We start from the raw sequence: 23,534 nt of genomic DNA, 5'->3' as shown, positions 1-23,534 counted from the left end.
ATCGAAGGGGAATGATTACACAGGTGTGGAGCCAGGACTTGTGAACCCATCTCTAAGGACAGCAGCAGAATCCTAGTCCCTGATTGGCCCTGCTCCATCTCTGCGGAAACCATGCTCTAGACACATGGCCAGTCACGTAGCGCTCGCGCAGCGTAGCATTCAGCTCACGCAGGAAGAATTACAGCAGCAGGACTTCACAAAGAAGGCTGCGTGTGATGAGGGCATTTAAGGACACTAAAACTCTGGTTTAAAACCAGCCTCAGTCAGCTTCGGTCTAAGAGCCTGTTTCCTGACAGCAGGGACTTCATGGGGCTCGAGCACACACTTAGGGGGTTTGGGAAATGCAGTCCGGATGCTTGGCATCCACTTCCTGTATGACTCATTTCTCATTAGTGTCATATTGCAATCACGAGACTCCATTTCTTTCAAGAAGATGGCTTTTATTTTATTTGACACAGTATACATTATATCTGAAAATATTCTACATGTAAAAATGACAATGCAATACATGAACACCCTCTTAAAAAAGAGAAAAACTTAACAAAAAAAATATATTCCCATGGCATACAAATACATAATAATTTTATATAAAAACAGTCAAACTGATAATACTAAATAATTATTATTAATAAACATGTATTATTATGAAGATCATATTAAAAATAGCCCTTCCCTGTTCATGAAGTGTAAAATAAATATATACACATTAAGGCATAAGTACTTTGACTTTCTTGGTTTTACAAAAAAAAAATTATAATAAAAAAAAACTTTGATAAATGACCTGCTATTCAATGCAAATATTGTTATTTGACTGCAAAAAATACCTTTGGCAATGAACTAAAAAATATACAGTTTGTATTTTTCTTGTTTTATCCAAATGTCTGTGTGAAGGGGTTGGATATAGTTATAGCCCAACCAAAAAAATATGGACAAATTCCTTTTTCTGAGGCTAGATTTACTGTACAATTAAACGATTTCTCACAGATGGGCTGCGGTGATTTGTACCAGCTCACTGCCTATTAACACACGCACACGCACATACACACACGCATGAACGTACAACCACCCACACACACTCATGCAAAGAGCAGAAGAGCTGACGGGTCAGCAAATGTCAAATGTTCAGATGCAGTTTATAAGTTAAATACTGTGGTGTGTTATGTTTGAAAACAGAGCAGCTGACTATTATTTACCATGCCTGTAGCCAATCACAGCACAGCGTCCCAGCTCCCCCAGGGTAACGATTGGTCACATTAGGAAGAGAGACATTTGCCCAGATACCCACACTAGACTGTATTTATCAACAGTAATGGGGATTCGAGGCAGATTAATAATGCTGAGGATGGTGTGAGCCCATGGTGTCAGCTCACTCACTGCAACCAATCGAAGAACACAAAACAGAGCAGAGAGACTCTAGCCAATCCAATTGCTCCAACATCACGGCAGCGCATGGTGGAGTGGCTTAAATGCTTTACAAGGCTTTTCTCATCAGATAACTTTAGAAACCACTAGAAAACTGATACTTTGTGTATTTACAGCAAGTTTACATACATGAGCTGTGAAGAGTTTAAAGGTGAGTGTATATATGTACCGGCGGTTGCCAGAGAGCCAATAATCACTTCTTCATTGTACAAAAAAACAATCAAAGATAGTTTCAAAGGGACTCTCGGGTATAATGCAGAGAGTTCAAAGTATGGTGTCACATCCACATGTAGTTTTAGTACACTATAAGTAAGGTGACAAGAAGTAGGAAGCACAGTACAGAATTGCTGTGTACACCCAGACCGTGTCTGAAACAGCTTACTTGCCTGCAGTTGTGTATACAAGTTGCATACAAGCTACATACTCAAGCAGTTTTGAGTAAGTAAGCCGTTTCGGACACAGCCCCAGAGTCACTCAGCTGTGCCGCGAAATTACTGCTTCTCAGCGTGCATACTGTCATCACTCTCCCCCTCCAACACCCCCGGCCCCTGTCTCCAGCCACCCCAGTGCACCTATTCTGCCCACTGGGGACCCAGGCAGCTCAGATCTCGGTCAGGGTCAGTTTGTACATGCCCCCCAACTCCTCGATGTGGATCTGGAAAGTGTCCTCATTGGAGTAGTGCTTGATAATGTTGTCATCCATGTTGACCAGGATTCTGGAAGGGGGAGGCAGAAGAGTTCATTACATTGCAACTTTTATCCAAAGTGACTAACAGTTGATTAGACCAAGCAGGGGACAATCCCCTTTGTGCAACTTGGGGTTAATGGCCTTGCTTGAGGGCCTAACGGCTACATGGATCTTATCGTGGCTACACTGGGGCTTGAACCACCGACCTTTCAGGTCAAAGTCATGTACCTTAGCCACTAGGTTACAGGCTGCCCCAGTTCAGTTATATTCCAGTGCCATGAACACACCGGGAACACATGGTTAATTTACCATGAACAACATGGTAAATGTGTGTATGCATATGCATTTTGGGAAGGCGTTACACAAGTATGATGGTACTGGGCTCCACTTACCCCTTCTTGCACTTTTTGTACACTTTCCCCATTTTCTCCAGAGGCACCTCGTACTTCTCTGAAATCTGCGCAAAGAAAAGAACCGATATATAGTCATTTTAACTTTAACTTCACAATGAGATTATTGTGATATCTTAAACGCCTGAACACCAGACACACTGCTTGTGGGCATGGGGTACTAATGTCACATGACAACAAGTCTAAAGATATAATGAGTGATTAATTACAGGAGTGTATGTGTTTTTGTGTGTGTGTGAGTGCATGCATGCGTGTGTGTAGAGCTGGGGTATCCAATTTGTCCAAAAAGGGGCAATGTATGTGCAGGTTTTTGTTTTAATCCAGTGCTAAGACACCAGATTCTACTTATCATTGTGCTAGGACAGTCTATGGGGGTTGTGTGTATGTGTGTGTAGTCCAAGTTTCGGTGCAGTGCATGATTGTGTGAGCAGAGAATGTGTGTATAGGTTGTGTGTATAGCGTTTGTGTGTGGGCATGTGTTTAGATGGAGTATGTGTGTTTGTAGTTTGTGTGTAGGGTGTGTACGTATGTGCGCATGTGTTTTAAATGGAGTATGTGTGTGATTTGTGTGGGTAGAGTGTGTATGTGTGTGTCTAGGTGGAGTATGTGTGAATACAGTATGCTTGTATTCACACATACAAGCATACAGTATGCTTGTGTGTGTGTGTGTTCAGGGTTATTGTGTTTAGCAGTATGTGTGTGCAGTTTGCATGAGCAGAGTGCATGCAAGACTCACCGCTTCGACCAGTCCTTTCATTGTGGGTGTTTTCAGCATGAGGGCATCAAAAACCTCCTCTGTCTCCTTTCGCACATATAACAGCACTGCAAGGCAGAGAGATAAGACTGTTATACACACACACTCACACGCACTGGTGCTCACACACACACACACACACACACACACACACACATACAAATACTTCCACAGTCACAATCACAAACACACACATACACACCTTTTTTGGGTTCATCCGCCCTGGCCATTTTGTTAGGAGGGGAGCCAAACTCATCGTCGTTTGAGAATCTCTTCATGGCCGAACTGCAACACAGGATGCCAAAAATTACATTCTCAGCTACTGCAGCCCTGCCCAACTTCCACTTGATACCCCAACATCACTCTGAATGGAAGATGGATGCACTCTACTCTGGATATATAACTTACCCTTCCTCTCCATCTTCTGAGGAAAATGGCTAGACAGAGAGAGAGAGAGAGAGAGAGAGAGATTCTCATTAATATCATAACAGTAAATACTTGTTTCTAGTTTCTAGTTTGTGAAGCACAAACATATCTGCCGTTAAAGAGAAGTGAGCAATAACTGTGACGTTAAGTAATAAATTTGACCTCCACGTGTGGCACTTAACGTTACTAACTCCAGGCTTAACAGCGGTATCAGCTGCTTATCCAGCAATAACAAACCGCAAGGGCACATTTCCAGAAGACTTTGTTCTTCTGTTTTTGGGTCACTGTGACACAACTGAGTGGTTTGCCAGTAAAGGAGTGGGTTGAGGGAGCCTGCTTACCGGGAAAGGACTATGTATCCTCCACGTCTTATGAAAACAGATAGTGTGTGTGTGCTGTGTGGAAGGGGGTGGGGGAGTAGGTCTGGCCATTGAAAAGATCAGCAGCCCCACCTCTTGGCAAGGAGCAATACCACAGTATAAATTTCTTATGTGTGACTGGGTAAATAAAGTGATGTCATATTATTAATAATAAGAAGGTAAACAGCAAACATGGCCTGTTTGAGATGAGCTACAGGATAGCCCCAGGAAGCCTGCAACCATCAAACACAGCAGCCTCGCACACAAATGGCTCCACTGCAGGTCAGCCACTGGAGGGCGCTGTTTTTCCGTGGGAAGGCCAGGATGAGGCAAAGCGAGGGGCAGAGTTACTTACATGTCTCTGGAAGCTGGAGAAGTGGATGTCTGGGATGAAGAGGATGGGCTGTGTTTCCAGGTCGCTCATCATCTTGAAAGTGGTGATGTCGCTGCGCTTGTGTAGAAGAGGGACCTTCACGTCCGCAACTGGGGAGAAAAAGATGGACGGGCCGATGTTAAAACTCTCGGCGGAACCTGTGTGGTTGAATGACTGGGACGTGGAAGGTTGGTGGTTCAAGTCCTGTTCAAGACTCAGTGGCCACAATGAGATCCACAGCTGTTGGGCCTTTGAGCAAGGCCCTTAACTCCACCTTGCTCTAAAGGGGATTGTCCCCTGCTTCGTCTAATCGAATGTAAGTCACTATGGATAAAAGCATCAGCTAAATAACTAAGTATTATTAGTTGGGCTAGGAGGGAAGTGTGTGAGCTGTTTGGGTGCTAGCAGGGTGAGTGTTAGGGTACACAGCAGGCTATGAGTGTGGGAGTTTGGGGTAGACATAGGCAGTAAGAGATTTGTGATTGCCAGATGAATGCATTACCAGTCAGCTAAAGGCTGACTCGCCCATAGTTAAGGGCAACGATGTTCTTTTGAATTTAAGAGTTATGTCATCATGGAGCGTTGTTGTGGTAACCAGCTCTGGGCCTGCGCCCCACACACACACACTAGCCAAGCTAACCCTGTTCCACACACATGCTAAGTGTATGGGTGTTTGAGGGGTGTGAGTTTTTGGGGTGCACGCAGGCTAAGTGTATGGGTGTTTGAGGGGGGTGAGTGTTAGGTTACACAGCAGGCTAGGAGTGTGGGAGTTTTGGGTAGACATAGACAGTAAGAGGACATGTGGGTGTTTGAGGGGTGTGAGTTTTTGGGGTGTGTGGTTGTCAGGGCGCTTGACTCACAGGGTCCCAGGGTGGTCTCGCACTTCCCCTTCCTGCGAGACTGCTTCCTCTCCTCGTCGCGAATCTTGCGCTCCGCGCCCTTGTCGCAGAACACCTTGATCTGGCAGTAGGCGCGGTGGATGGGCTTGTTGCTGCGGTTGTTGTAGCTGTAGGTGTCGATCTGCAGGTTCAGAGGGAGGCCCTTCACCCCCTTCTGGGACGAGAAGTCCGTGCTCAGGCAGTTCACCGAGATGAAGATCTGAGGAAGAGGAAGCAAACAGAGACGTTGAATGAATGTTCCGGTGGTTGTGAACCACCAAAGGAAAAGTGGCTTTCCTGGTGGGAAGCCTTGTTGCGTGCACCTTGTTACGTGGTCAAGAGTTTATGGTCCAATACGGTAACAAATACTTTCAGGAATGACCAACCCTGGTCTTTCAGAGCCACAGGATTGGTTGGTTTTTGTTTTCACCTCATATACAACAACCATTTTAGACACAAGTAACCAGGAGAGGTGAGTTACCTGTCTAATTAGCTGCTTTCGTTGATAAACTAAGTGCAGAGGAACAAAAAAACCCCAGCAAATTCCAAGGTTCTCCATGACGTGGGCTGGCCACCTCTGGTTTAGATAAAGACTCAAATGTCAAGAGGGTAGTATACCAGTGGACAGCAGCCCCTCCTAATTAGGGCTAAAGAACTATCTATATGGCACTAAGTACTATGTTTTGTACTTATTTTACTGCATGAGCTCACACACCCTCTTTTGGCAGGACTATGTAAATACAGGCACTGTAAAGTGTCACAGAAATGATAAAAAATAGCCCAAACTTCATCATAACCCTTTTTATGTAAATGCGTCTTTCTAAATGACCATTTAGGCTTTTTATGAACTTATTCACATTAATCACAACTATTTAAGTTTTTTAGAAAATAAAATTTCCTCAGACTTTACTTATCAAATCGCTTGAAAACATTTTTGCACATCGGGATCAGTCAAAAATATAAATAATTTATTTCCTACGTGGGTTCTACATCTGCCATTAGCCTTGATCCTGGGAAAGTAAGACATGTCAATAACAGCGAAGTGTTCCCTGTCCACTAGGGGGCACAATTGTAAAATTATAACAAAGAAACTCTGCTTCCTTCACAAACTCAGGAATGTATCACAGTCATTAAATCTCTTTTTTTTGCACCAGTAAACAGCACGTTTTACACTCTTCCAGTTTAATTCAGGGCCTGCCAAAAGTTCCCTGCTCCCCCGCCCCTCTCCCTCCTCTCCGTCTCTACCAACCCCCCCCCCCCTCCCCACCCCCTCTACCTGTATCCCCTTACACTGGGCAGATCTGTCTCAGTCTCGAACAAACAGACAGAGAGGAGCGTACACAAGGATGCGCGTCTCATGACCACGGCCGTTGGGTCATGTGACCTAGTGGCGACCAACATCCGGGAGAAAGGAAAACAAAAAACGAGGGGGTGAAGACAAGGCTCGCTGAACGCCGTCTGCGTCTCACTGAGCGCCTGTGTGTGTGTGTGTGTGTGCGAGTCTCTCTGAACACAAAGGCGACTGCGTGTCTCCAGGAAGGAAAATGAGCTAATACTAAGAGCGTGTGTCTCCAGTGACCTAAAGGGAATGCTGCATAATCCTCTCCTGTGACTGTGCACCCGGTGACATGCGGCATCAAAATGGCATTTCTCACACCTGTCAGACAGGATTCCATTGCGCCGCTGTCAAATGCTGCCTCTTCCCCGCCCCCTTGTCCTGTTTCCTCATTCCTCGTTTCCCCCCCCCACCCCCCATTGGTGTCAGGATGGGTCTCACCCAAAATCTTTCTTTGTGTTTCACGCCAGTTATGCGATGATAGGTGTTAACAATCAAAGAATGTCACCTGGATAGCACACAAACAAACCTGCACACACACACTAACATGCACACCAACATATACTATGCTCAGACGCACACACACACACTCTCATACACAAACATACACACACACGCATACACAAACATTCACACATTAACATGCACATAAACTTATATACACAAGCACGCAGACACACACAAACACTCTCATATGGACACTGACACACACAGTCTCTACTCCTCACGCAATGGTGGAGATCCATCATCATCTGACAGGGCTTATTTCCGTGAGCAGAACTGGGAGCCAACTTAAACAATGGCCATTTACAAAGAAATTATACAACATGCAAGCATGACTACTCCCACCGCCTCCCCCCAACTTCAACTGAACTTCCTCATATCCTGCCTCCTAATTACACCTTTTCACACCTGAGGAAAAAGAGTGTCTTTGTTTGAGGAAATCGGTTGAGGGGCTCCGCCCACTCAGCCACCAGTTGCCCGCAATACACCACAATGCAACACTATTGGAACATATCTCAACCAAGTTACTTTCTGCATAGACTGTGACTGTTACCAGCCAGTTACATGACCACATCAAACAGGTCTTTAAGCCCCACACAGCTGTACTAATCCAAAAACAAATTTCACCTAACAAAAAAAGGACAAAAACCACCCAGAGTACACGGCATTGTACAGTGGCGTGCAAGTCTGAAAGAAAGAGGCTTTCACGGTGAAATATTCCACGTTCTTCTCTTGCCGTAAGAGGAACATGGTGCGTTGCGGATATCATTCTCACCTTAGCCTCATCATTGATGTCCCATGTGAAAGAGATGGCATTGTAGGCAATCTCTTCAATATTGCTGATGGTGTTGAAACTTTCCTTGTAGTCAGCTGCAAAAAAACGAGTTAAAAGCAAAGCATTAGCACTGAATTAGCATTAGCATAGTGTTGGTCACATCTCTCTCTCTGTAACTTCCCTTTCCAGTCATTCTAGAGATAGGAGGAGGGGTGTGAGAGATGACCTCCAGGGATGAGGATGTGGGTCCTGGAGCTCCAACTGAAACAGCACCTGGACTCTGTGTACAGCCCATGGAGCGGCTCCACCCGCCGCAGGTCAGTGAGCACCAAACCTCTGGTTTCACATCCCAAACTCTGCCTGTTCCTTTCAGAGACAGCAAGGCCATTTTCTCTAGCTCATACTTCCCTCAATCCCTCGCTCTGGAACCATCGCAGTCTGTGTGACGGCAGAGTGAGAATTCTCAGCCAGGCAGAACCAAACCCTCCTCCCTGGGGAAGGCTGGCAGAGAGAGATTGATGGCTCTCTCTCTCCCTGTCACTGTTCCTTCCAGTATTAAGCCCCTGTATTGTGTGCGGGAGCCTCTGTAGAGAGACGTTTACTGTGGATAAATAAACTCTGCACTGCCACCTTCTCTTCGTCAGCACCGGGCGTGGCCCATTGTCCGCCGTGATTCATCGCGGCCTTTTAAAACCATGCGGCACTCTGTCACGTCAACAACGCTGTTCTGCGGTCAGCTCTCCCGGTGGAAAGTGGAGCTGGTGGACAAGGGTAGGGAGAGCACTGGGAGACAGCCTGAATGTGTGAGCGTGAGGGAATGAGTGAGTGCCTCAGTGAGTATGTGTGCTAGCGAGTGAGTGAATAAGTCTGTTTGTGAGTGTGTGAACGAGTGAGTGTGTGAGTGAGTGTGTGAATGAGAGTGGATGACTGAATGAGTAAGTGCATTAGTGAGCATATGAGTGAGCGTGTCAGTGAGTGAGTGAGTGAGCGTGTGAATGAGAGTGGATGACTGAATGAATAAGTGCATTAGTGAGCATATGAGTGAGCGTGTCAGTGAGTGAGTGAGTGAGTGTGTGAATGAGAGTGGATGACTGAATGAATAAGTGCATTAGTGAGCGTATGAGTGAGCGTGTCAATGAGTGAGTGTGTCAGCGAGTGAATGAGTGACTGAGCATATGAGTGAGAGTGGATGAGTGAATGAGTAAGTGCATTAGTGAGCATATGAGTGAGCGTGTCAGTGAGTGAGTGGTGGCTGGGCAGAGCTCCTCACCAATGTCAATGCAGCGCTGCTTAGCAGTGTGTTGTCTAGAGTGCCAGTACTTCCAGTGTTTGAGTTGGTCGTCCCTACACTTCTCTTCTCCAAACACCACCATCACCACGCTCTGAAATACAACATAATGAACAATGCTCATTCACCTCAGATGTTTGCTAAGAATGCAAACAGGTTGTTAGAGTAAAGTGTGACCCTGGTGTGACTGTAACTCTTACCCGCACTTTGCTGATTGGGTGGTGAAGGACCTTGCCGTTGTCAATTTCCCTGAGGCTGATGGGATAGAATTGGCCTTTGTTCAAGTAGGTCATTGTCCCATCGCCAGACTTCTGACGCAGCGACTTTGATGCCTCCAGTGTGTATTCAAAGTTATTTCTGAGAAAGGAGAAGAGAACTCTCAAGCAATCATATTGTGCACAGCTGTAAAATAGTCACCAACCAGAAGAATACTGAGAGAACAACAACCCAATGGTAATGTGATTTCCCTTTTTGTATCAGTGTGTCTCCGATGTTATTGCAACGTCTAGAAATCGAAACCGGGGCCACACATTAAAGCAAGCAATGTAACTTATGGACTTTCCCCAGGGTTATAATGGGGGGAAAATGATCGTTATATTCTGTTGCAGTCAATGGAGTCTCACACCCTCCGGTCGCACGACCTGGTTTGATTTCACGTGTGATTATTTATGCCCTACTCGAGTAGAGCTCTATCTGTGGACCGACCCTCAGACCTGCTGGCTGTAGGATCAGAATGACAGCCTCCTCTGTGGCTGAGTATCTATCCCAGCATTCAGTTGCTGCTGAGCATGCCTGTGGTTGGACCTGGTCTGTGCTGACAGAAACCTCAGGGCGATATTGGCTTCAGTCACTATCTCCCTGCCCTTTTAGACGGTTAACGGTTTTCAGATGGTTGGCAGTGTGTGCTGGCAGCCAGTCTTACCCCGACTCTGTGTCGAAGGCGGAGTAATCATCAGGTGTGATGGAGGCCATGCGCAGCTGGAGGTCTCCAGGGAAGGAGAACACCTGGAGCAGGAGGAGGAGAGAGAGGGATATTTACAGGCCGGAGCTACTCAACTTCCACCCAGCCGTTCACAGAGCAAATCACCCCCCCCTCAACCCCCACAACTCCTGTATAGGGTTTGATGCCCACACCTCCCTCCCAAAAAAACCCACTCCAGGATAAATAGAGACAGAGGAGAGAACAAGCTTTGCTTTTGTAAGGGAGAAGTACAGCAACTCATTGTATTGGCCAGACAATAGGATAATAACAGGCTGGCTGCTGGGCTCAAAGTGGAGGATTACGCGCGGTCCAGCCATAGAGCGCGGGGGAATGAGATCCAGGGGGAGGGGGTTCAGAGGGATCTGGCCTAAGAAAGGTACCAATAATGTCTGCCATTTCCCCCAACCCTACCCCTACCTCTACCTTGTATAACTAATCCTTGACCACGCTTTGACCACAAACTTAATCCCCACACGCCCAAATCCTTAATTCCGGGACCACAAACTCAACTTTATTATTACCTCACCACAACCACAATCCTCACACTCCTACCCATAAATCTGGTGGCCAGATTATGGTTCAACCCCAAGCCCAAACTGACAAATTACTTTAACTACAACTCCCACTGTGACCCAGAACTGGATTCGTTTTGCATCTAATCCCTTCCTTAACCTCTTGGTAAACAAGGATCATTCTGGACCCAAGACTGGTTTCCTGACTGGTTTTCACAGAAACAAATATGGTTAGGAACTCTAGAAAGACAATAAAGTCTTAAGAGCAGGGCAGTCAAACCCCAAGTTACACATAATGTGCTTGTTTCCGGTGTGTTTCAGGACTTTAAGTTTAAGTTATTGACAACTACTACAGGTTCCTAAGGCCTAAATTGACTGTGAATTGAAAGGAAACCACTAAAATCGGCAGACACTGTTAACCAGCAGGACACCCCTGTGTTTGACATCCCTAAAGGATTCCTGGATACATAGAGACCAGCAAGGACACAGGACGGTTTGGAGATGAGACCGCCCCTCGTGGGCCGATGATGGAACGCACCTCATGAGGCGCGTCCTTGAAGGACTCGGTGAAGGTGGAGTCGGGTGTGCGCGGCTGCGGGTTGGGGCTGAACTGGCTGTGGTTGAACACGCCGGCGTGGCCGTCAGTCTCGGGGCAGTGAGATCCGCCGGGCGCGGTCACGGTGAACCCGTGCGACGACCCCTCGGCCTTCATGGCGTAGTTGGGCACGGTGGCGATGGATACGGTGACGGTGGTGTCAGGCGAGGGGAACGGCGCTCGCTTGTCCGGTCCCAGCTGCACGATGTTAAACGGGACGTTCTTCAGCACCTGGATCCGGCTCTCTGGAGCTGCCAAGGAAGCATCCTGCAAGGGAGTCATCAGGTTCCTGCAAGCCAGGGAAGAAGTCAAACATGACATCGAAAGGAAGGTGGACGTGCAGGGCCATCTTTGAGAGGGACGATTTCAAACACCGAAACCCTATTGTCATGGGATATCTGCTTCTCTCACACATAGACACACACAATGCTGATTTCCATCTCCTCGTAGGGCTTACCTTTTGTTGGGATCTACATCAGTACTCAGCACATCGGTTTTTGCCTGGGACATTGACCTTTTCTCCCTTGGCACCTGTAGAAGCAATACAATGCCCATCAGTCAAAGCACATCCTACTGTCTGATTGGTGCACATGACTCCATGGTCACCCAAACAGCCTGCACTGTCAAAGCTGGTGGCTGTGACCTCAGACTAACACTTCAACCCCAAGAAATAAATACCTTGAGCTAAACCAGCATGACTGGTTTATGTGTGATAAATGTACAAATTCTGTATTTAAGCTCACGGTTTTGTGCTGGAGCTCTGCATTGTGATTGGCTATGCTCTATGTGGTAGCTGCTCCCAGTGCAGGCTTATTGAACCACCCAATCACGGTTTATTTCTCTGACTCTGTTAGGATACACCCTGATGTTATACTGAGAGAGGAGGGAACACTATAGAACTGAAGCTGAGGCCCTCCCAGATTCCATACCAATGGTTCCACCCACAGACAACTTTAGTGGTTGGAAAAGACACACGCAGGGCGAGGCTGAATGGCCTGTTCTCATCATCGTGTTGTGATGTCATGTTATGTTTAACTTCAAGGCTCAGTCTTACGTGCCGTATCTGGTGGTACCTTGTAGTAGTCATACAGCAGTCCCAGAGCTGCAGCACTGTCTTCGTCACCATTGATACTCATCATGGCCTTGGTGGCGGCTGTCAGTGGGTTCTCCAGGAAAGACTTCCAGGCCTCGTCCTCATTGGTGAATGGCCGCCTCTGCCCATAGGGCGGCTCATTCTGTAGCACCAACACTGCCCGCTTACTGAGAGAGAGAGAGAGAGAGAGAGAGAGAGAGAGAGAGAGAGAGAGAGAGGGAGGGAGAGGGGGAGAGAGAGGGAGAGAGAGGGAGAGAGGGAGATAGGGAGAGAGAGGGAGAGAATGAGAGAGAGAGAGAGAGAGAAGGAGAGAGGGGGAGAGAGAGGGAGAGAGGGGGAGAAAGAGAGAGAGGGAGAGGGAGAGAGACAGAGGGGGGAGAGAGAGGGAGATAGGGAGAGAGACAGAGGGGGAGAGAGAGGGAGAGGGTGAGAGAGAGGGGGAGAGAGAGAGACAGAGACAGATACATAGAGAGAGGGAGAGAGAGACAGAGAGTGAGAAAGGGAGAGAAAGACAGAGAGAAAGAGGAAGAGAGAGAGAGACACACACAGTTATTTTAGAAACACATGCCTACACACTGCTTGCTTACTGCCGGAGACACACGCTTAAACTAATACAAGACACATACTCATAGTCAGACGCTTATCTTATACACACATACCTACATACTGCTTACAACCAGAGACACACACTCAAGCATATGTGAAGACACAAACAGCTACAATATCACAGTCTGAGGTAAAACATGAAGTGTTGTGTTATTATGATGCAAGAAAAGAAAAATAATAATATTTTGTATGAAGTTTCTTCAAAGGACCTGTATTTCTGCTTGAATTGTCACATGTACAGAAATTAATTCACAAAAGACCTCCCAAATGACAATTGTTCAGACAGGCAGAGTGTGTCAGCCCTATTTAATCTATAGAATCTATTGTACAAAGGCCAGATTGTGTAAGAAATCTCTGCAGTGACGGTTTTTTTTTTTCCATTTGTGGAGGTGCAATACTGGATGGTCCGGTAAGATTGGTAGTGAAGGATGGTTCCTGTTGGGTGTCTGTCTGCAGAACAGGAATCAGCCCAGCTTTAGGGACATTCCACAGCTGTTTTGCCTCAAGAAACCAGTTCTATATGCCCTGAGTTTCCATTCCTTAATCATCCTCATTATCAATAGCGCACACACACATACATGCGTGCATGTGTGTGTGTGTGTGTGTGTGTGTGTGTGTGTGTGTATGTGCGTGCACATGCGTGCATGCCTGTGTGTGTGCATGTTTATGAATCTATTAACCTAATTACCTAAAGCCCAGGTTAAAAGCAATGGTTTACTGTCATTCCACCACAGTGGTGCTGTCTTTTCGCTAAACAAATCCACAACGACCAATATGCTTACTATGTCCTGGTCCCGGAAAGTGTGATAAGTGAAAAAGGGGGCTCCATATACCTTCTGTGTACATGAGATTTGGGGGTGGGGTTGGAATTCCTTTGGGAGACAATGTCAATGGCTCATGAGGTTGGCTGTACCTTTTAAAATGCTACTTTTTTTTATAGTCTAGTGGCTGATTTGTTTGATTGAAAAACAGAGAAAGAGAAGTAGAATCCTCCCTAAATTTAATTTGAATGTAAAATATCAGCAGGTTATTATATACACTGCGGGTGGCACAGTTTGAATGCAGCCGTTACAATTTGAAATCGTCATCTTCATTTTTCAATGGAAGTAGAGATTTAGTAGAGAGTTTAACATTTGCGCATTGATTGTGCTACGTTTTCAAGAACGTAGTTCCAAAATGAAGCTATAAATTCCACAAAACGGTGGCTATTCACTTGGGCCACTTGTCTATGGAGGGAAATGGTCTGTTTAAAGTGTAAACACCGACGGTACGTCTGGTCAACATCAAACATAATTAGTGACCCAAACCTTACAAAGAAAAATGTTTAATTCAGTAAAGTGAGTTAAACGATGTTAATGAAGTAATCTAGGATGTCTATGAGTCAATGCAGCATAGGTATATTGTGTTTTAATACAATATTATGGGGTTTTTTTTTCATCTAAAATGTTTTAATGCACATTGCCACTGATTAATATGAATGCTTGTTTATATTTGGTAGTGTAGCGCCTTATATAATGACGTCCTCATAGCACACAAAAGTTCCGTTTAGCTAAATTGTTTAAGTGTGCGGTTTAGTTTTGTTTAGACGCTGGGATGCTAATACAAGTGGCGACAATGCCGTTGCCTAGTTAGTGGTCAATGTAAGCACACTATTAGTAATTCAATATCTAATTGTACCATTCAGAAAAAATCCCCCAGGTCGATTTTAAGACATTTCGGATTTGGAACCTGATAGATCCGTTATTCAGAGATGTTCAACAGAGAATCTTAAAACAAAGAGGTCGACGAGGCATGGACCTATAGGCTAGTCTTTAATAGAAGGGGCACGTCCCCAAACTAAAAATAGATGGTGCCAACATTAAGCGACTTTAGTCCTATTCAAAAGAAAGAACGAAACGAAATAACTACGTTAATTAAAACAAATCCCGTAGCAACAAACCAATTTTTCTGTGATGGGAAATAACAGTAAGGCGCCCCCTCACTGACATAACAAAAAAACAAAAACAAAAAAACAAAACAATACCCTGCTATTTATTTCACATAATTTCGATATTTTGAATGTTCAATGTCAAGAAATATGAAATATTACAAATTAATTAATTAACTTTGTCCTGGCTCGCATTAATAATTAGCCTAGCCTATTTAGGCTACATGATTAAAGTTGGTAGCCTATTTTAAAAACTGAGATAATAGCTACCCATAGCCTATTTTCTCGACTATTTCGCATTTGGCCTACATGTATTTAAAAACTATTGTAGGCCCACTGAAAGTTGGCTGACATTATTCCTCTGACTACGAGATCTTCCAGAGACAGCCAACGCCTTGCGGGTGTACGATTTCACTGCAGTCAACAGACTCCTTGCCGTTGTCCTCAACTTTGTAAACGAAACAAATGACAAATGTTTAGACCCCAAATATATTAAATGCATCTGAAAACAAACATCAAAGGACGATCAAAATAGTCCGATAAGACGGCCCTTCCAATAAAATATTGCCCCAGTGAGTAGGCTAGTCGATTCAAAAAGCAAAGATGAGAGTTACAATAAAACTCACAGTAGTTATAGCCCAAATTTAAATTATTATTATTTTTATTTATTTATTTATTTATAGCCAATTGATACGCATAACAATTGAAAAACAGCTAAATGAAGTTGCTGGAAACCCAATAAAATTCAGATGACGGATGTTAAGAGGCAAAAACGACCGAACGACTTAAGTACACGATGAGCTGCGATGTGCTCCAACTCGCACGACAGGTGCAATACACCTGCAGAAATACACGCTGAAACATGACAGGTGTGTGAGAGCGTTCAGTCAGCCCTGAATGCTGTACTCTGCTTATTCGAAACTCGGAAAAGAGACAGGTCCCATTTGGAACCATTTGGCTGACCGGCTAAAAAGAATAATAAAACACCTTGCCTACATTTTCCCCCATAGACTCTGAATGTAAAATAAGGCACAGTAAAATTAGCTCTATGGTTTACATATTTTTCTCCCCCTCCCCTCCAGCCCCCCGAACGGGATAAATTGTCAGTAAGTAAAGTTCAGCACTAATTCATAGATAAGCACACACACACCGGTTCTACTGGACTACCACTAGTGAAGGTGATCACCTACTTGTCATGTTCCTGTGTCATCTCGGTCGGTCGAACTGGACTTTCTCGTTGGTACGGTAAATCCGATCCGGCCTCTTTACTGGAAAAACTTACCCAAGAAGCGGGATGAGGGCGACGTTAAACGTGTCCCTAATAGAACGGGTTTTAGTGGCTTTTCTCGCTTTTTGAGGTATACGTAGAATTAGAGGCCGGTTTTACCTGTGACGGGGCAGGGGATTGGATTACATTGACTTGTGGGGCGGAGATAAATATTCCAATAGCAGTGGCTGCACACTTATGATTGGTCCATGCGTAGGCTGGGTCCATGACCCTAGGCACTTTATTGTATCCTGAAAGAGGGGCACAGAAATAACACCACAATTAGCGGGGTATTCCAAGCGCATTTATTCTCCATTTAGCCAGTTTTTGAACATTTTTAATACACACATGGGGACAATATTGTAGCTCGGCCTATTTATTAAGTAAGTAAGTAAGTAAGTAAGTAAGTAAGTAAGTAAGTAAGTACGTTAATAAGTGGGCTAAGTACGTAGTCCTAAGTATAAATAAAGTAGGTTAAAGGAAGTAAGTAGCCTAAGTATGAATAAATAAATACACAAATAGCCTAAAGAAATAAATAGGTTTAATAAACAAAATAAATGATTTTATTTTTTTTATTATTTTTTTTAATGCCGGAGAAATTTTAGTCCAAACCTTAATACAATTTTGCATTGGACATCGCTGAACCGGTCATAGTAGACCGGATCTTACGTTCAGAACCTGCTCATTTGAACAGCGCCCATATAGGGACAGATTTCAGGCAAGAGGATGCTATTAGGCTATCTGGCGTCCAGGCAAAAATATATAAAAAACTAGTTAATTAGTTAATTAATTAGTAGGATAGCCACGTCTGGTTTTAGTGTTCCTTCATTTGAATGCTGTAGGCATAGACTACTAGGCTTCAACTAAAAACAATGTTTTGTCAAAGGTGTAAAACAGCCTTTTTATCATCTTAAGGTTTTGACGTTTTTGAACACGGATGCTTAGATCTTAACATATGAATACATTAGCCTACCTATTGTGGATCGAGTCAATTTAACTCATCCATGGCCTATACCATAAAGAACGCCGTTGCTCATTTTAAAACTTAAAATAGTGCATAGGCCTACTGTCAAAGTAGTTGATTAAATTACTTAAATTCATTATGTGTTCTCCGTGAGGTAATTTACAACTTACAAAAATATTGAATATCAGAAAATGATTAGGCTAATTAAGGTATCGGAATATAGATTCACGTGCAAGTTTGTGAAGGTAGACACAATGGTCAAGTATAAATAAAAAGATACACATACGACATTGAGATCTCATTCGAGATAATATGAAGGATAGAAAAAACGCCTGCACAGTATGATCAACTATATAATACATACAATTTTAGCACTGACTATTCGTCTGATTAGCTATTAGGGCAGTAAAATATCATCATGTGTGCTGGTCAACGATGTTTGCATCCACGTAGTGGTAGCTGGATGAGACGAAACCCCAGTCTATCGAAACCACAATCCACAAAAGACCTCTAATGTACCGGGATTAAGGGGTGTTTAAACGATTTCAAAACGCAACCCCCAACACACACACACACACACACACACACACACACACTGTTTACAATACGAATGTACACACACACGGTTTACAATATGAAAAACAAGCACTGTGATAGTGATCTTGTTCATTCGTGTATGCCTACGTTACTGTCTTCATTTTTACTTGGGTGTGACTGTGCGCACCTCTGTTTTTAGAGCAAAAGAGCGGATTTTCCCTGAGCTTCGGACAGTAGAGCAACACAGTTAAAACCCATTCCCGCTGGACGGGCCACGCGGAGGAAATCACAGATTGACTGCGTTAAGTGCTGATGAATCTTGCATTATTCAACAGCCTGTAAGGATTAAGATGTTATTTTTATCATTGCAAAGGCATGGCGTATAAATTGCCAACTCCTGTGGACCCTTAGATGCATCAAAGATGAAAGCTCCCAGATTGAACCCAAATTAACCATTGAGCTAGATAGGGTTCTTCTATAAAATAAGCATTTTGGAACCATGTCTTCTGAGAGTGAGAAGCAAAATGTATGTTGTATATATTGTATATATTTGTATATATTCTCCCATCTGGTTCATTATGCCCCTTTATACAGAGCTGGAGCCAGGCTGGTTCATTATGCCCCTTTTCCACTGTAGATGCTGTTGCTGTTTTGGCTTGATTTGAGAGAATATGCAGCCATGGGACAACTGTATGGGTAAAACAAGATCCACTTAAAGGAACTGACAGGTAAGCAAACTTTGTGTTTGACTTGGGAAGAGCCGAGAGCAGCGGAAGGTTTCTGGAAGATTTCCACGAAAGATGTTAAACTACTGACGATTAACCAGAACCAAGACACAAAGGGGGGGTTCAGTGAGCAATGCCTGGTGATGAAACCCATCGGAATGCCTGCTAACCAGGGCCCAATGAATTCCCATTACCCTGGAGCCCATTACTGCAGAGAGAAACTTCAGGGTGGAGTGAGGCTGAAACTGCATCCTCACAATGAAATCATTACATGCATCAACTGAATCTGAACCAGGAGATCTATGCAAAAAAAGAGGGAAAGATGATTGGTTGTTTTGTGTAGGGTTTCACCTTGCCCTCAGAAGGATCCCCACCCACAAGTAAAACAAAGCCCAATAGGGCTTGTCATCTCTAAAGGCGGGGCTATGGATAGCTGAGTCTGGGGTATAGTTTTCTGTCAGTCCTGAGGGAGTCCAACAGAGCCATTGGGCGTGGGGAGGGGGATGTGATTAAATATTTGGACAAAAGCTTACAAACTTTACTTATGGTAATCGTACTTTGGCTTCATACACTGACAGAGTTTATCTCTCAATATGGTTGTGTAATTGTTTGTAAATAGATTTTGACAATTTACGGATATAACATGATGATAAATAATGATACTATAATAATGGTTATACATAATAATAACAACAGTAAGTATTATTAAAATAATAATAATAATAATAATCATATGAAATTATACCAGTCTTTGTATTGAATGTAACATAATCTGTTTGGTATTATTGAATTAATTGTCTAAAGGAATTAGCATGAATTAACAGTAAGGTGTTAATCATCTTCATCTTCATCTACAAGGGTCTTTTACACACAGGTCACCTGATAAGTCTGAATCTGTATTCAAAGGATGTCTAGCGCAAAACTCTCATGAACTGGAGGTATAAAAACAACCGGAAAAGGAACAGGATAAAACCTGTTGTTAATTGTAAATGCGTTATGGTTAATGTTACTGTTACACACCATTCAGTCACACACTCATACCCACAGGCAATTTAGACTCACCAATCAGTCTAACCTGCATGTCTTTGGACTGTGCGAGGAAACCCACATGAACACGCGGAGACCATGCAAACTCCACACAGAGAGGCCCCGGCCAACCGGGATTCAAACCTAGGACCTCCTTGCTGTGAAGCAAGTGCTACCCACTGCACCATCCGTACAGATTGAAAACTCAGCTTTTTAAACCATCTTAGCTCACCAAGACCCAAGGCCTGATTTATTTAAAAAAATGTTCTTGGTTTTAAACAAATGCAATCTCATGCAAGATCACTTCCCACTTCCTTATACTTGACAACTTACTGGAAAATGACTGAGATCGAAAAAAACAAACTTGGTTTAAAGTGTCATATCTGCGTTTTACCTATTATATAAACTTCTGTTTAAGCATAAACAAGCTTTACAATTACCCAGTCTAGCAGATGCGGCTAAAAACAACCATTTTCTTTTAAATAAAGTTGTATTTCAATATTTCTGGCACTCTTCATTGTAAAATATATGATCAGTAAGGCTAAATGTTATTCTTAAAGCACAAACACAGGGCATTTTGGGGATTTGTACGCAGCGCTCCGACATGCAGTAGGGGAGACCGGGGCACAAACTAACAGGGGGCATGTTTGCATTTGAACAAGATTGTGTGAGTGGCAGGATGATTTGAAAACTTTATCAAGTTATTGATGATGAGTGAACACCACAAACTCTAAGTATACGTCATTTAAATCACTGTCCTGTGGGTTATAAGGCAGTATAGTTTTGTTATATGTTACTAGCAAACTGTGAGCCATGCAGGAGTCCAACTAGCACAGCCGGGGCACGTTGGAATGCTATGTTTCAACATGCCCGGCCTATTAAAAAAGCATCAGCCACAATAACTTTTAATGTAATGTTGTATAATCCATGTACACTGCATTTTGCCTCTGTACTCCACAATTTGAGATTTCTAATTAAAAAAACTGTCAGATTTTAATAAAAGGGTATTTTCATACATTTTGGTTTAACCTCTAGAAATTTCAGCAGTGTTTATACATAGTCCCCCCATTTCAGGGCACCATAATGTTTGGGACACAGCAATGTTATGTCAATGAAAGTAGTCATGTTTAGTATTTTGTTGCATATCCTTTGAATGCAATAATTGCTTGAAGTCTGTAATTCATGGACATCACCAGTGTGTCTTCTCTGGTGATGCTCTGCTAGGCCTATATTGCAGCCATCTTTAGCTCATGGTTCTTTTGGGGGATAGTCCCTTTAAGTTTTTTCTTCAGCATATGAAAGGCATGCTCAATTGACTTCATATCGGGTGATTGACTTGGCCACTCAAGAATTGATAATTTTTTAACATCCTGTTGCTTTAGCAGTTTGGGATCATTGTCTTGCTGTAGAATGAACCACTGGCCAATGAGTTTTGAGGCATTCGTTGAAATTGAGCAGATAAGTGTCTGAACACAACTTTGTTTGATAAACAGCGATAATAGTTTTCAAAGGTGATTGAAAGACTAGAGGAAAGGCTAGGCACTGAGAGCTCTCTTATGACTGCATTAAGTAGGCAATTAAACACACCTGAGCAATTACAAACACCTGTGAACCATGTCTCCCAAACTGTATGGTGCCCTGAAATGGTGGGACTATGTAATTTCTACATGGTGAAACCAAAGTGTATAAAAATACCCTTTAATAAAATCTGAGAATGTGCAGTTTGTGTGATTCCAAATCTACAATTGTGACAAATCAGAGACAACTCAAAACATAATGGGTCTTTGTCCCAAACATTATGGAGGGCACTGTATACCATGCACTTATTCAGTCCTATTTAGCACTCACTCTTATCCCTTTCTTCCGAGACCTTCATTACATATTAATGTTGTCATATGCGGTTAGTATAGACAAGATATAGACAATGCAGCACAATTATGAGATTAAAAATGTATACGGTAAGAAATGTTGGAATCACCAACCTTTATCTTGTGATAAAACAAAGCAGTCTAGTCCGTTGTCCGAAATTTCGGACGCTGAATGTCCTAGAACTGTACGGAATGTCTATAGTCATAGCAAAGACATTTATCTTCTTTCTGTATGGAAAATATTTTCTCAAATATGTGTATATATATTTTTAATTAGCATTTAGTGTAGTTCCACGGTCTTCCCTACATACTGTACACATAACCAGCGCGTATGTCTAGTAGAAACCTTACACAGAGATATGATCATATCCGTGCCAAAGTGGGATTTTATAAATAACTACTTAGTCATGGGTTTCTGCGTCAGTCATTTATAAGATACAATTTTATTAAGACCATATTGTAAATGCAGCCCTAGAGCTCAGAGCATGTATTTTGATTTGAATACCCCTACTCTATTGAACAATATACCCCAAAATCTTTTCGGCACTATAACCTCAATCTCTTTCTTCCACCTAACATAACATTGTAGTTTCAGTGGTAAGTGGTATGTTTAACCTTTTATGTATTTTTTTGTACCCATTATCAGACAAGTGATGATCAATTACTATCTGAGATTTTGCATGCTTGTTACCTCATTTTGATAGTGAAACAGGAAGTGATGGAATTACACAATATAGTTCCATTAGACTGAGATTAACTAAATTAAGTAAAATTGTATTCAGTATAATTTCACTTTGTTTTATTTTAGTTACAAGAATTGTGAAGGGTGCCAATAGTTTTGACACCTATGGTCTTCAAAAAAAAACCTGATTACTTACATTGAATCACGAGAGTAAATATGTGAATTTAACATAAAGATTACTATCTGTGCTGATATTATGTTCACTACCATTCAAAAGTTTGGGGTCACCTTGTCTTTTTCTGATGTAATATTTATGTAAAACCAAAATGAAGTCCCCCAATTCAATGTTTGAGACAAGTAAACATAATGTCAAATAAAGCATATTTTGTTGATCCTTTGCATGCCATGACTGTCTGTGACCCATCAACATCATCATATCGTATTTTCAGATTTTCAACAAGCAATACTAAAACCTTTTGCATTTGAATGGATTCGTATGGGAATTTGGAGGTGGGACTAGATTTAGCTGTAAATTATGCTGTACACATTTGTTGGCTAAATGGTTTCAGTCATCAAGGCTCCAAGGTATCAAATGAGCCTCAAACCAGTGTGTCAGATATGCAGTAGATACTACAAGGATTGTTTCTCCTGAATATATTTTCCAATTAGTTTAACAGGAAAATCTGTCAAGAGAAACAATTATTGTGGTATTTACTGCATATCTGGCTGCAGCATGATGGTTTGAAGCTCATTTGATAAAGTTTGATAGAGTCTGCGCTTTGACCACATATTAATTATTTGATTACAAAGAGAAAATAAAATATTAAATCAGAAAAAGCAGAAAAAGACAAGGTGACACCAAACCTTTGAATGGTACTGTATATGCAGCCTGAAAAAAAATGTATCACTTTGATTGGTTGATTACATTGAATAAGGCACACTACTTTAAACATATTGAAAAATAAAGCGTATGTCAATAACAGTATTACATTTAGTTTACAATATTTTTTCTGCATATTTATCAAGGGTGCCAATAATTCTGGAGTGTATTTGATTGGATGTCTAAAGGAAAGTTTATCTAGATAAAATCTTTCAAAACTTTTGACTTTAAAACTTGAAACTTTTGAAACTCTTAAAGTCAAAATGTTCAAGATTAAAGTACTGGTAACGGAATGTAAGTCCAAGAATAATATGGTTCTGCCCTATACAACTCTGCTATACAAACTGCATCTATATGTTGATGCAAGTAAATGTTTCCTTAATGGTGACCAATAAGGAAGTTTGCATTAGACCAATTAGCAATGTACTGCTAGCTCCACCACATAGTTCCTGGTACCATCTCTTGTTACCTCTCTGGAGGAGTAGGCAAACTTAGTCCCGACATGGAAAGCTTTTGCAGATGATGGCAATGTATCTAGAACCCATGAGCACAGTTTCATGGCATGGTATGGTATGGGAGCGCAATGGAAAACTGTCACAGACAATCCATTTCTACAATGTCCTAAATAATTCTTCACTATTAAAATCACTGGCAATG

At 42.7% G+C, this 23,534-nt stretch overlaps 1 protein-coding gene across 2 annotated transcripts; it reads right to left on the bottom strand.

Annotated features, from left to right (window-relative positions):
* Window positions 1-442: 442 nt before the first annotated feature.
* On the bottom strand, window positions 443-16,265 carry grhl1 (grainyhead-like transcription factor 1). Of its 2 annotated transcripts, none has more exons than XM_061216787.1 (15): window positions 16,119-16,265; window positions 12,361-12,562; window positions 11,760-11,833; window positions 11,246-11,591; window positions 10,136-10,218; window positions 9,414-9,570; window positions 9,196-9,307; window positions 7,926-8,020; window positions 5,293-5,530; window positions 4,415-4,542; window positions 3,683-3,711; window positions 3,477-3,559; window positions 3,257-3,342; window positions 2,503-2,567; window positions 443-2,138 (listed from the first exon to the last, which is right to left on the bottom strand). In XM_061216787.1, exons 1-15 carry the CDS (start codon window positions 16,136-16,138, stop codon window positions 2,024-2,026), a joined length of 1,833 nt encoding a protein of 610 aa, XP_061072771.1. In that variant the 5' UTR covers window positions 16,139-16,265; the 3' UTR covers window positions 443-2,023. The 2 variants fall into 2 exon arrangements, with proteins under 2 accessions (XP_061072771.1, XP_061072779.1); XM_061216795.1 differs by having other exon boundaries at window positions 12,376-12,562.
* Between the last annotated feature and the right edge of the window lie 7,269 nt (window positions 16,266-23,534).

The sequence above is a fragment of the Conger conger genome, chromosome 1 (assembly GCF_963514075.1).
Source record: "Conger conger chromosome 1, fConCon1.1, whole genome shotgun sequence".
In the NCBI taxonomy this organism is placed as follows: Eukaryota; Metazoa; Chordata; class Actinopteri; order Anguilliformes; family Congridae; genus Conger; species Conger conger.
This window is presented reverse-complemented; position numbering and strand designations above follow the sequence as displayed.

What these genes read in the sequence shown, in the direction of transcription:
- grhl1 (XM_061216787.1), bottom strand. Translation starts at nt 16,138, where the DNA reads ATGACACAGGAACATGACAA. An exon ending in GATGTAGATCCCAACAAAAG is followed by an intron (nt 11,592 to 11,759) that starts GTAAGCCCTACG and finishes CCTGGCTTGCAG; the next exon opens with GAACCTGATGACTCCCTTGC. An exon ending in TACAAAAAGTGCAAGAAGGG is followed by an intron (nt 2,139 to 2,502) that starts GTAAGTGGAGCC and finishes TCCCCCTTCCAG; the next exon opens with AATCCTGGTCAACATGGATG.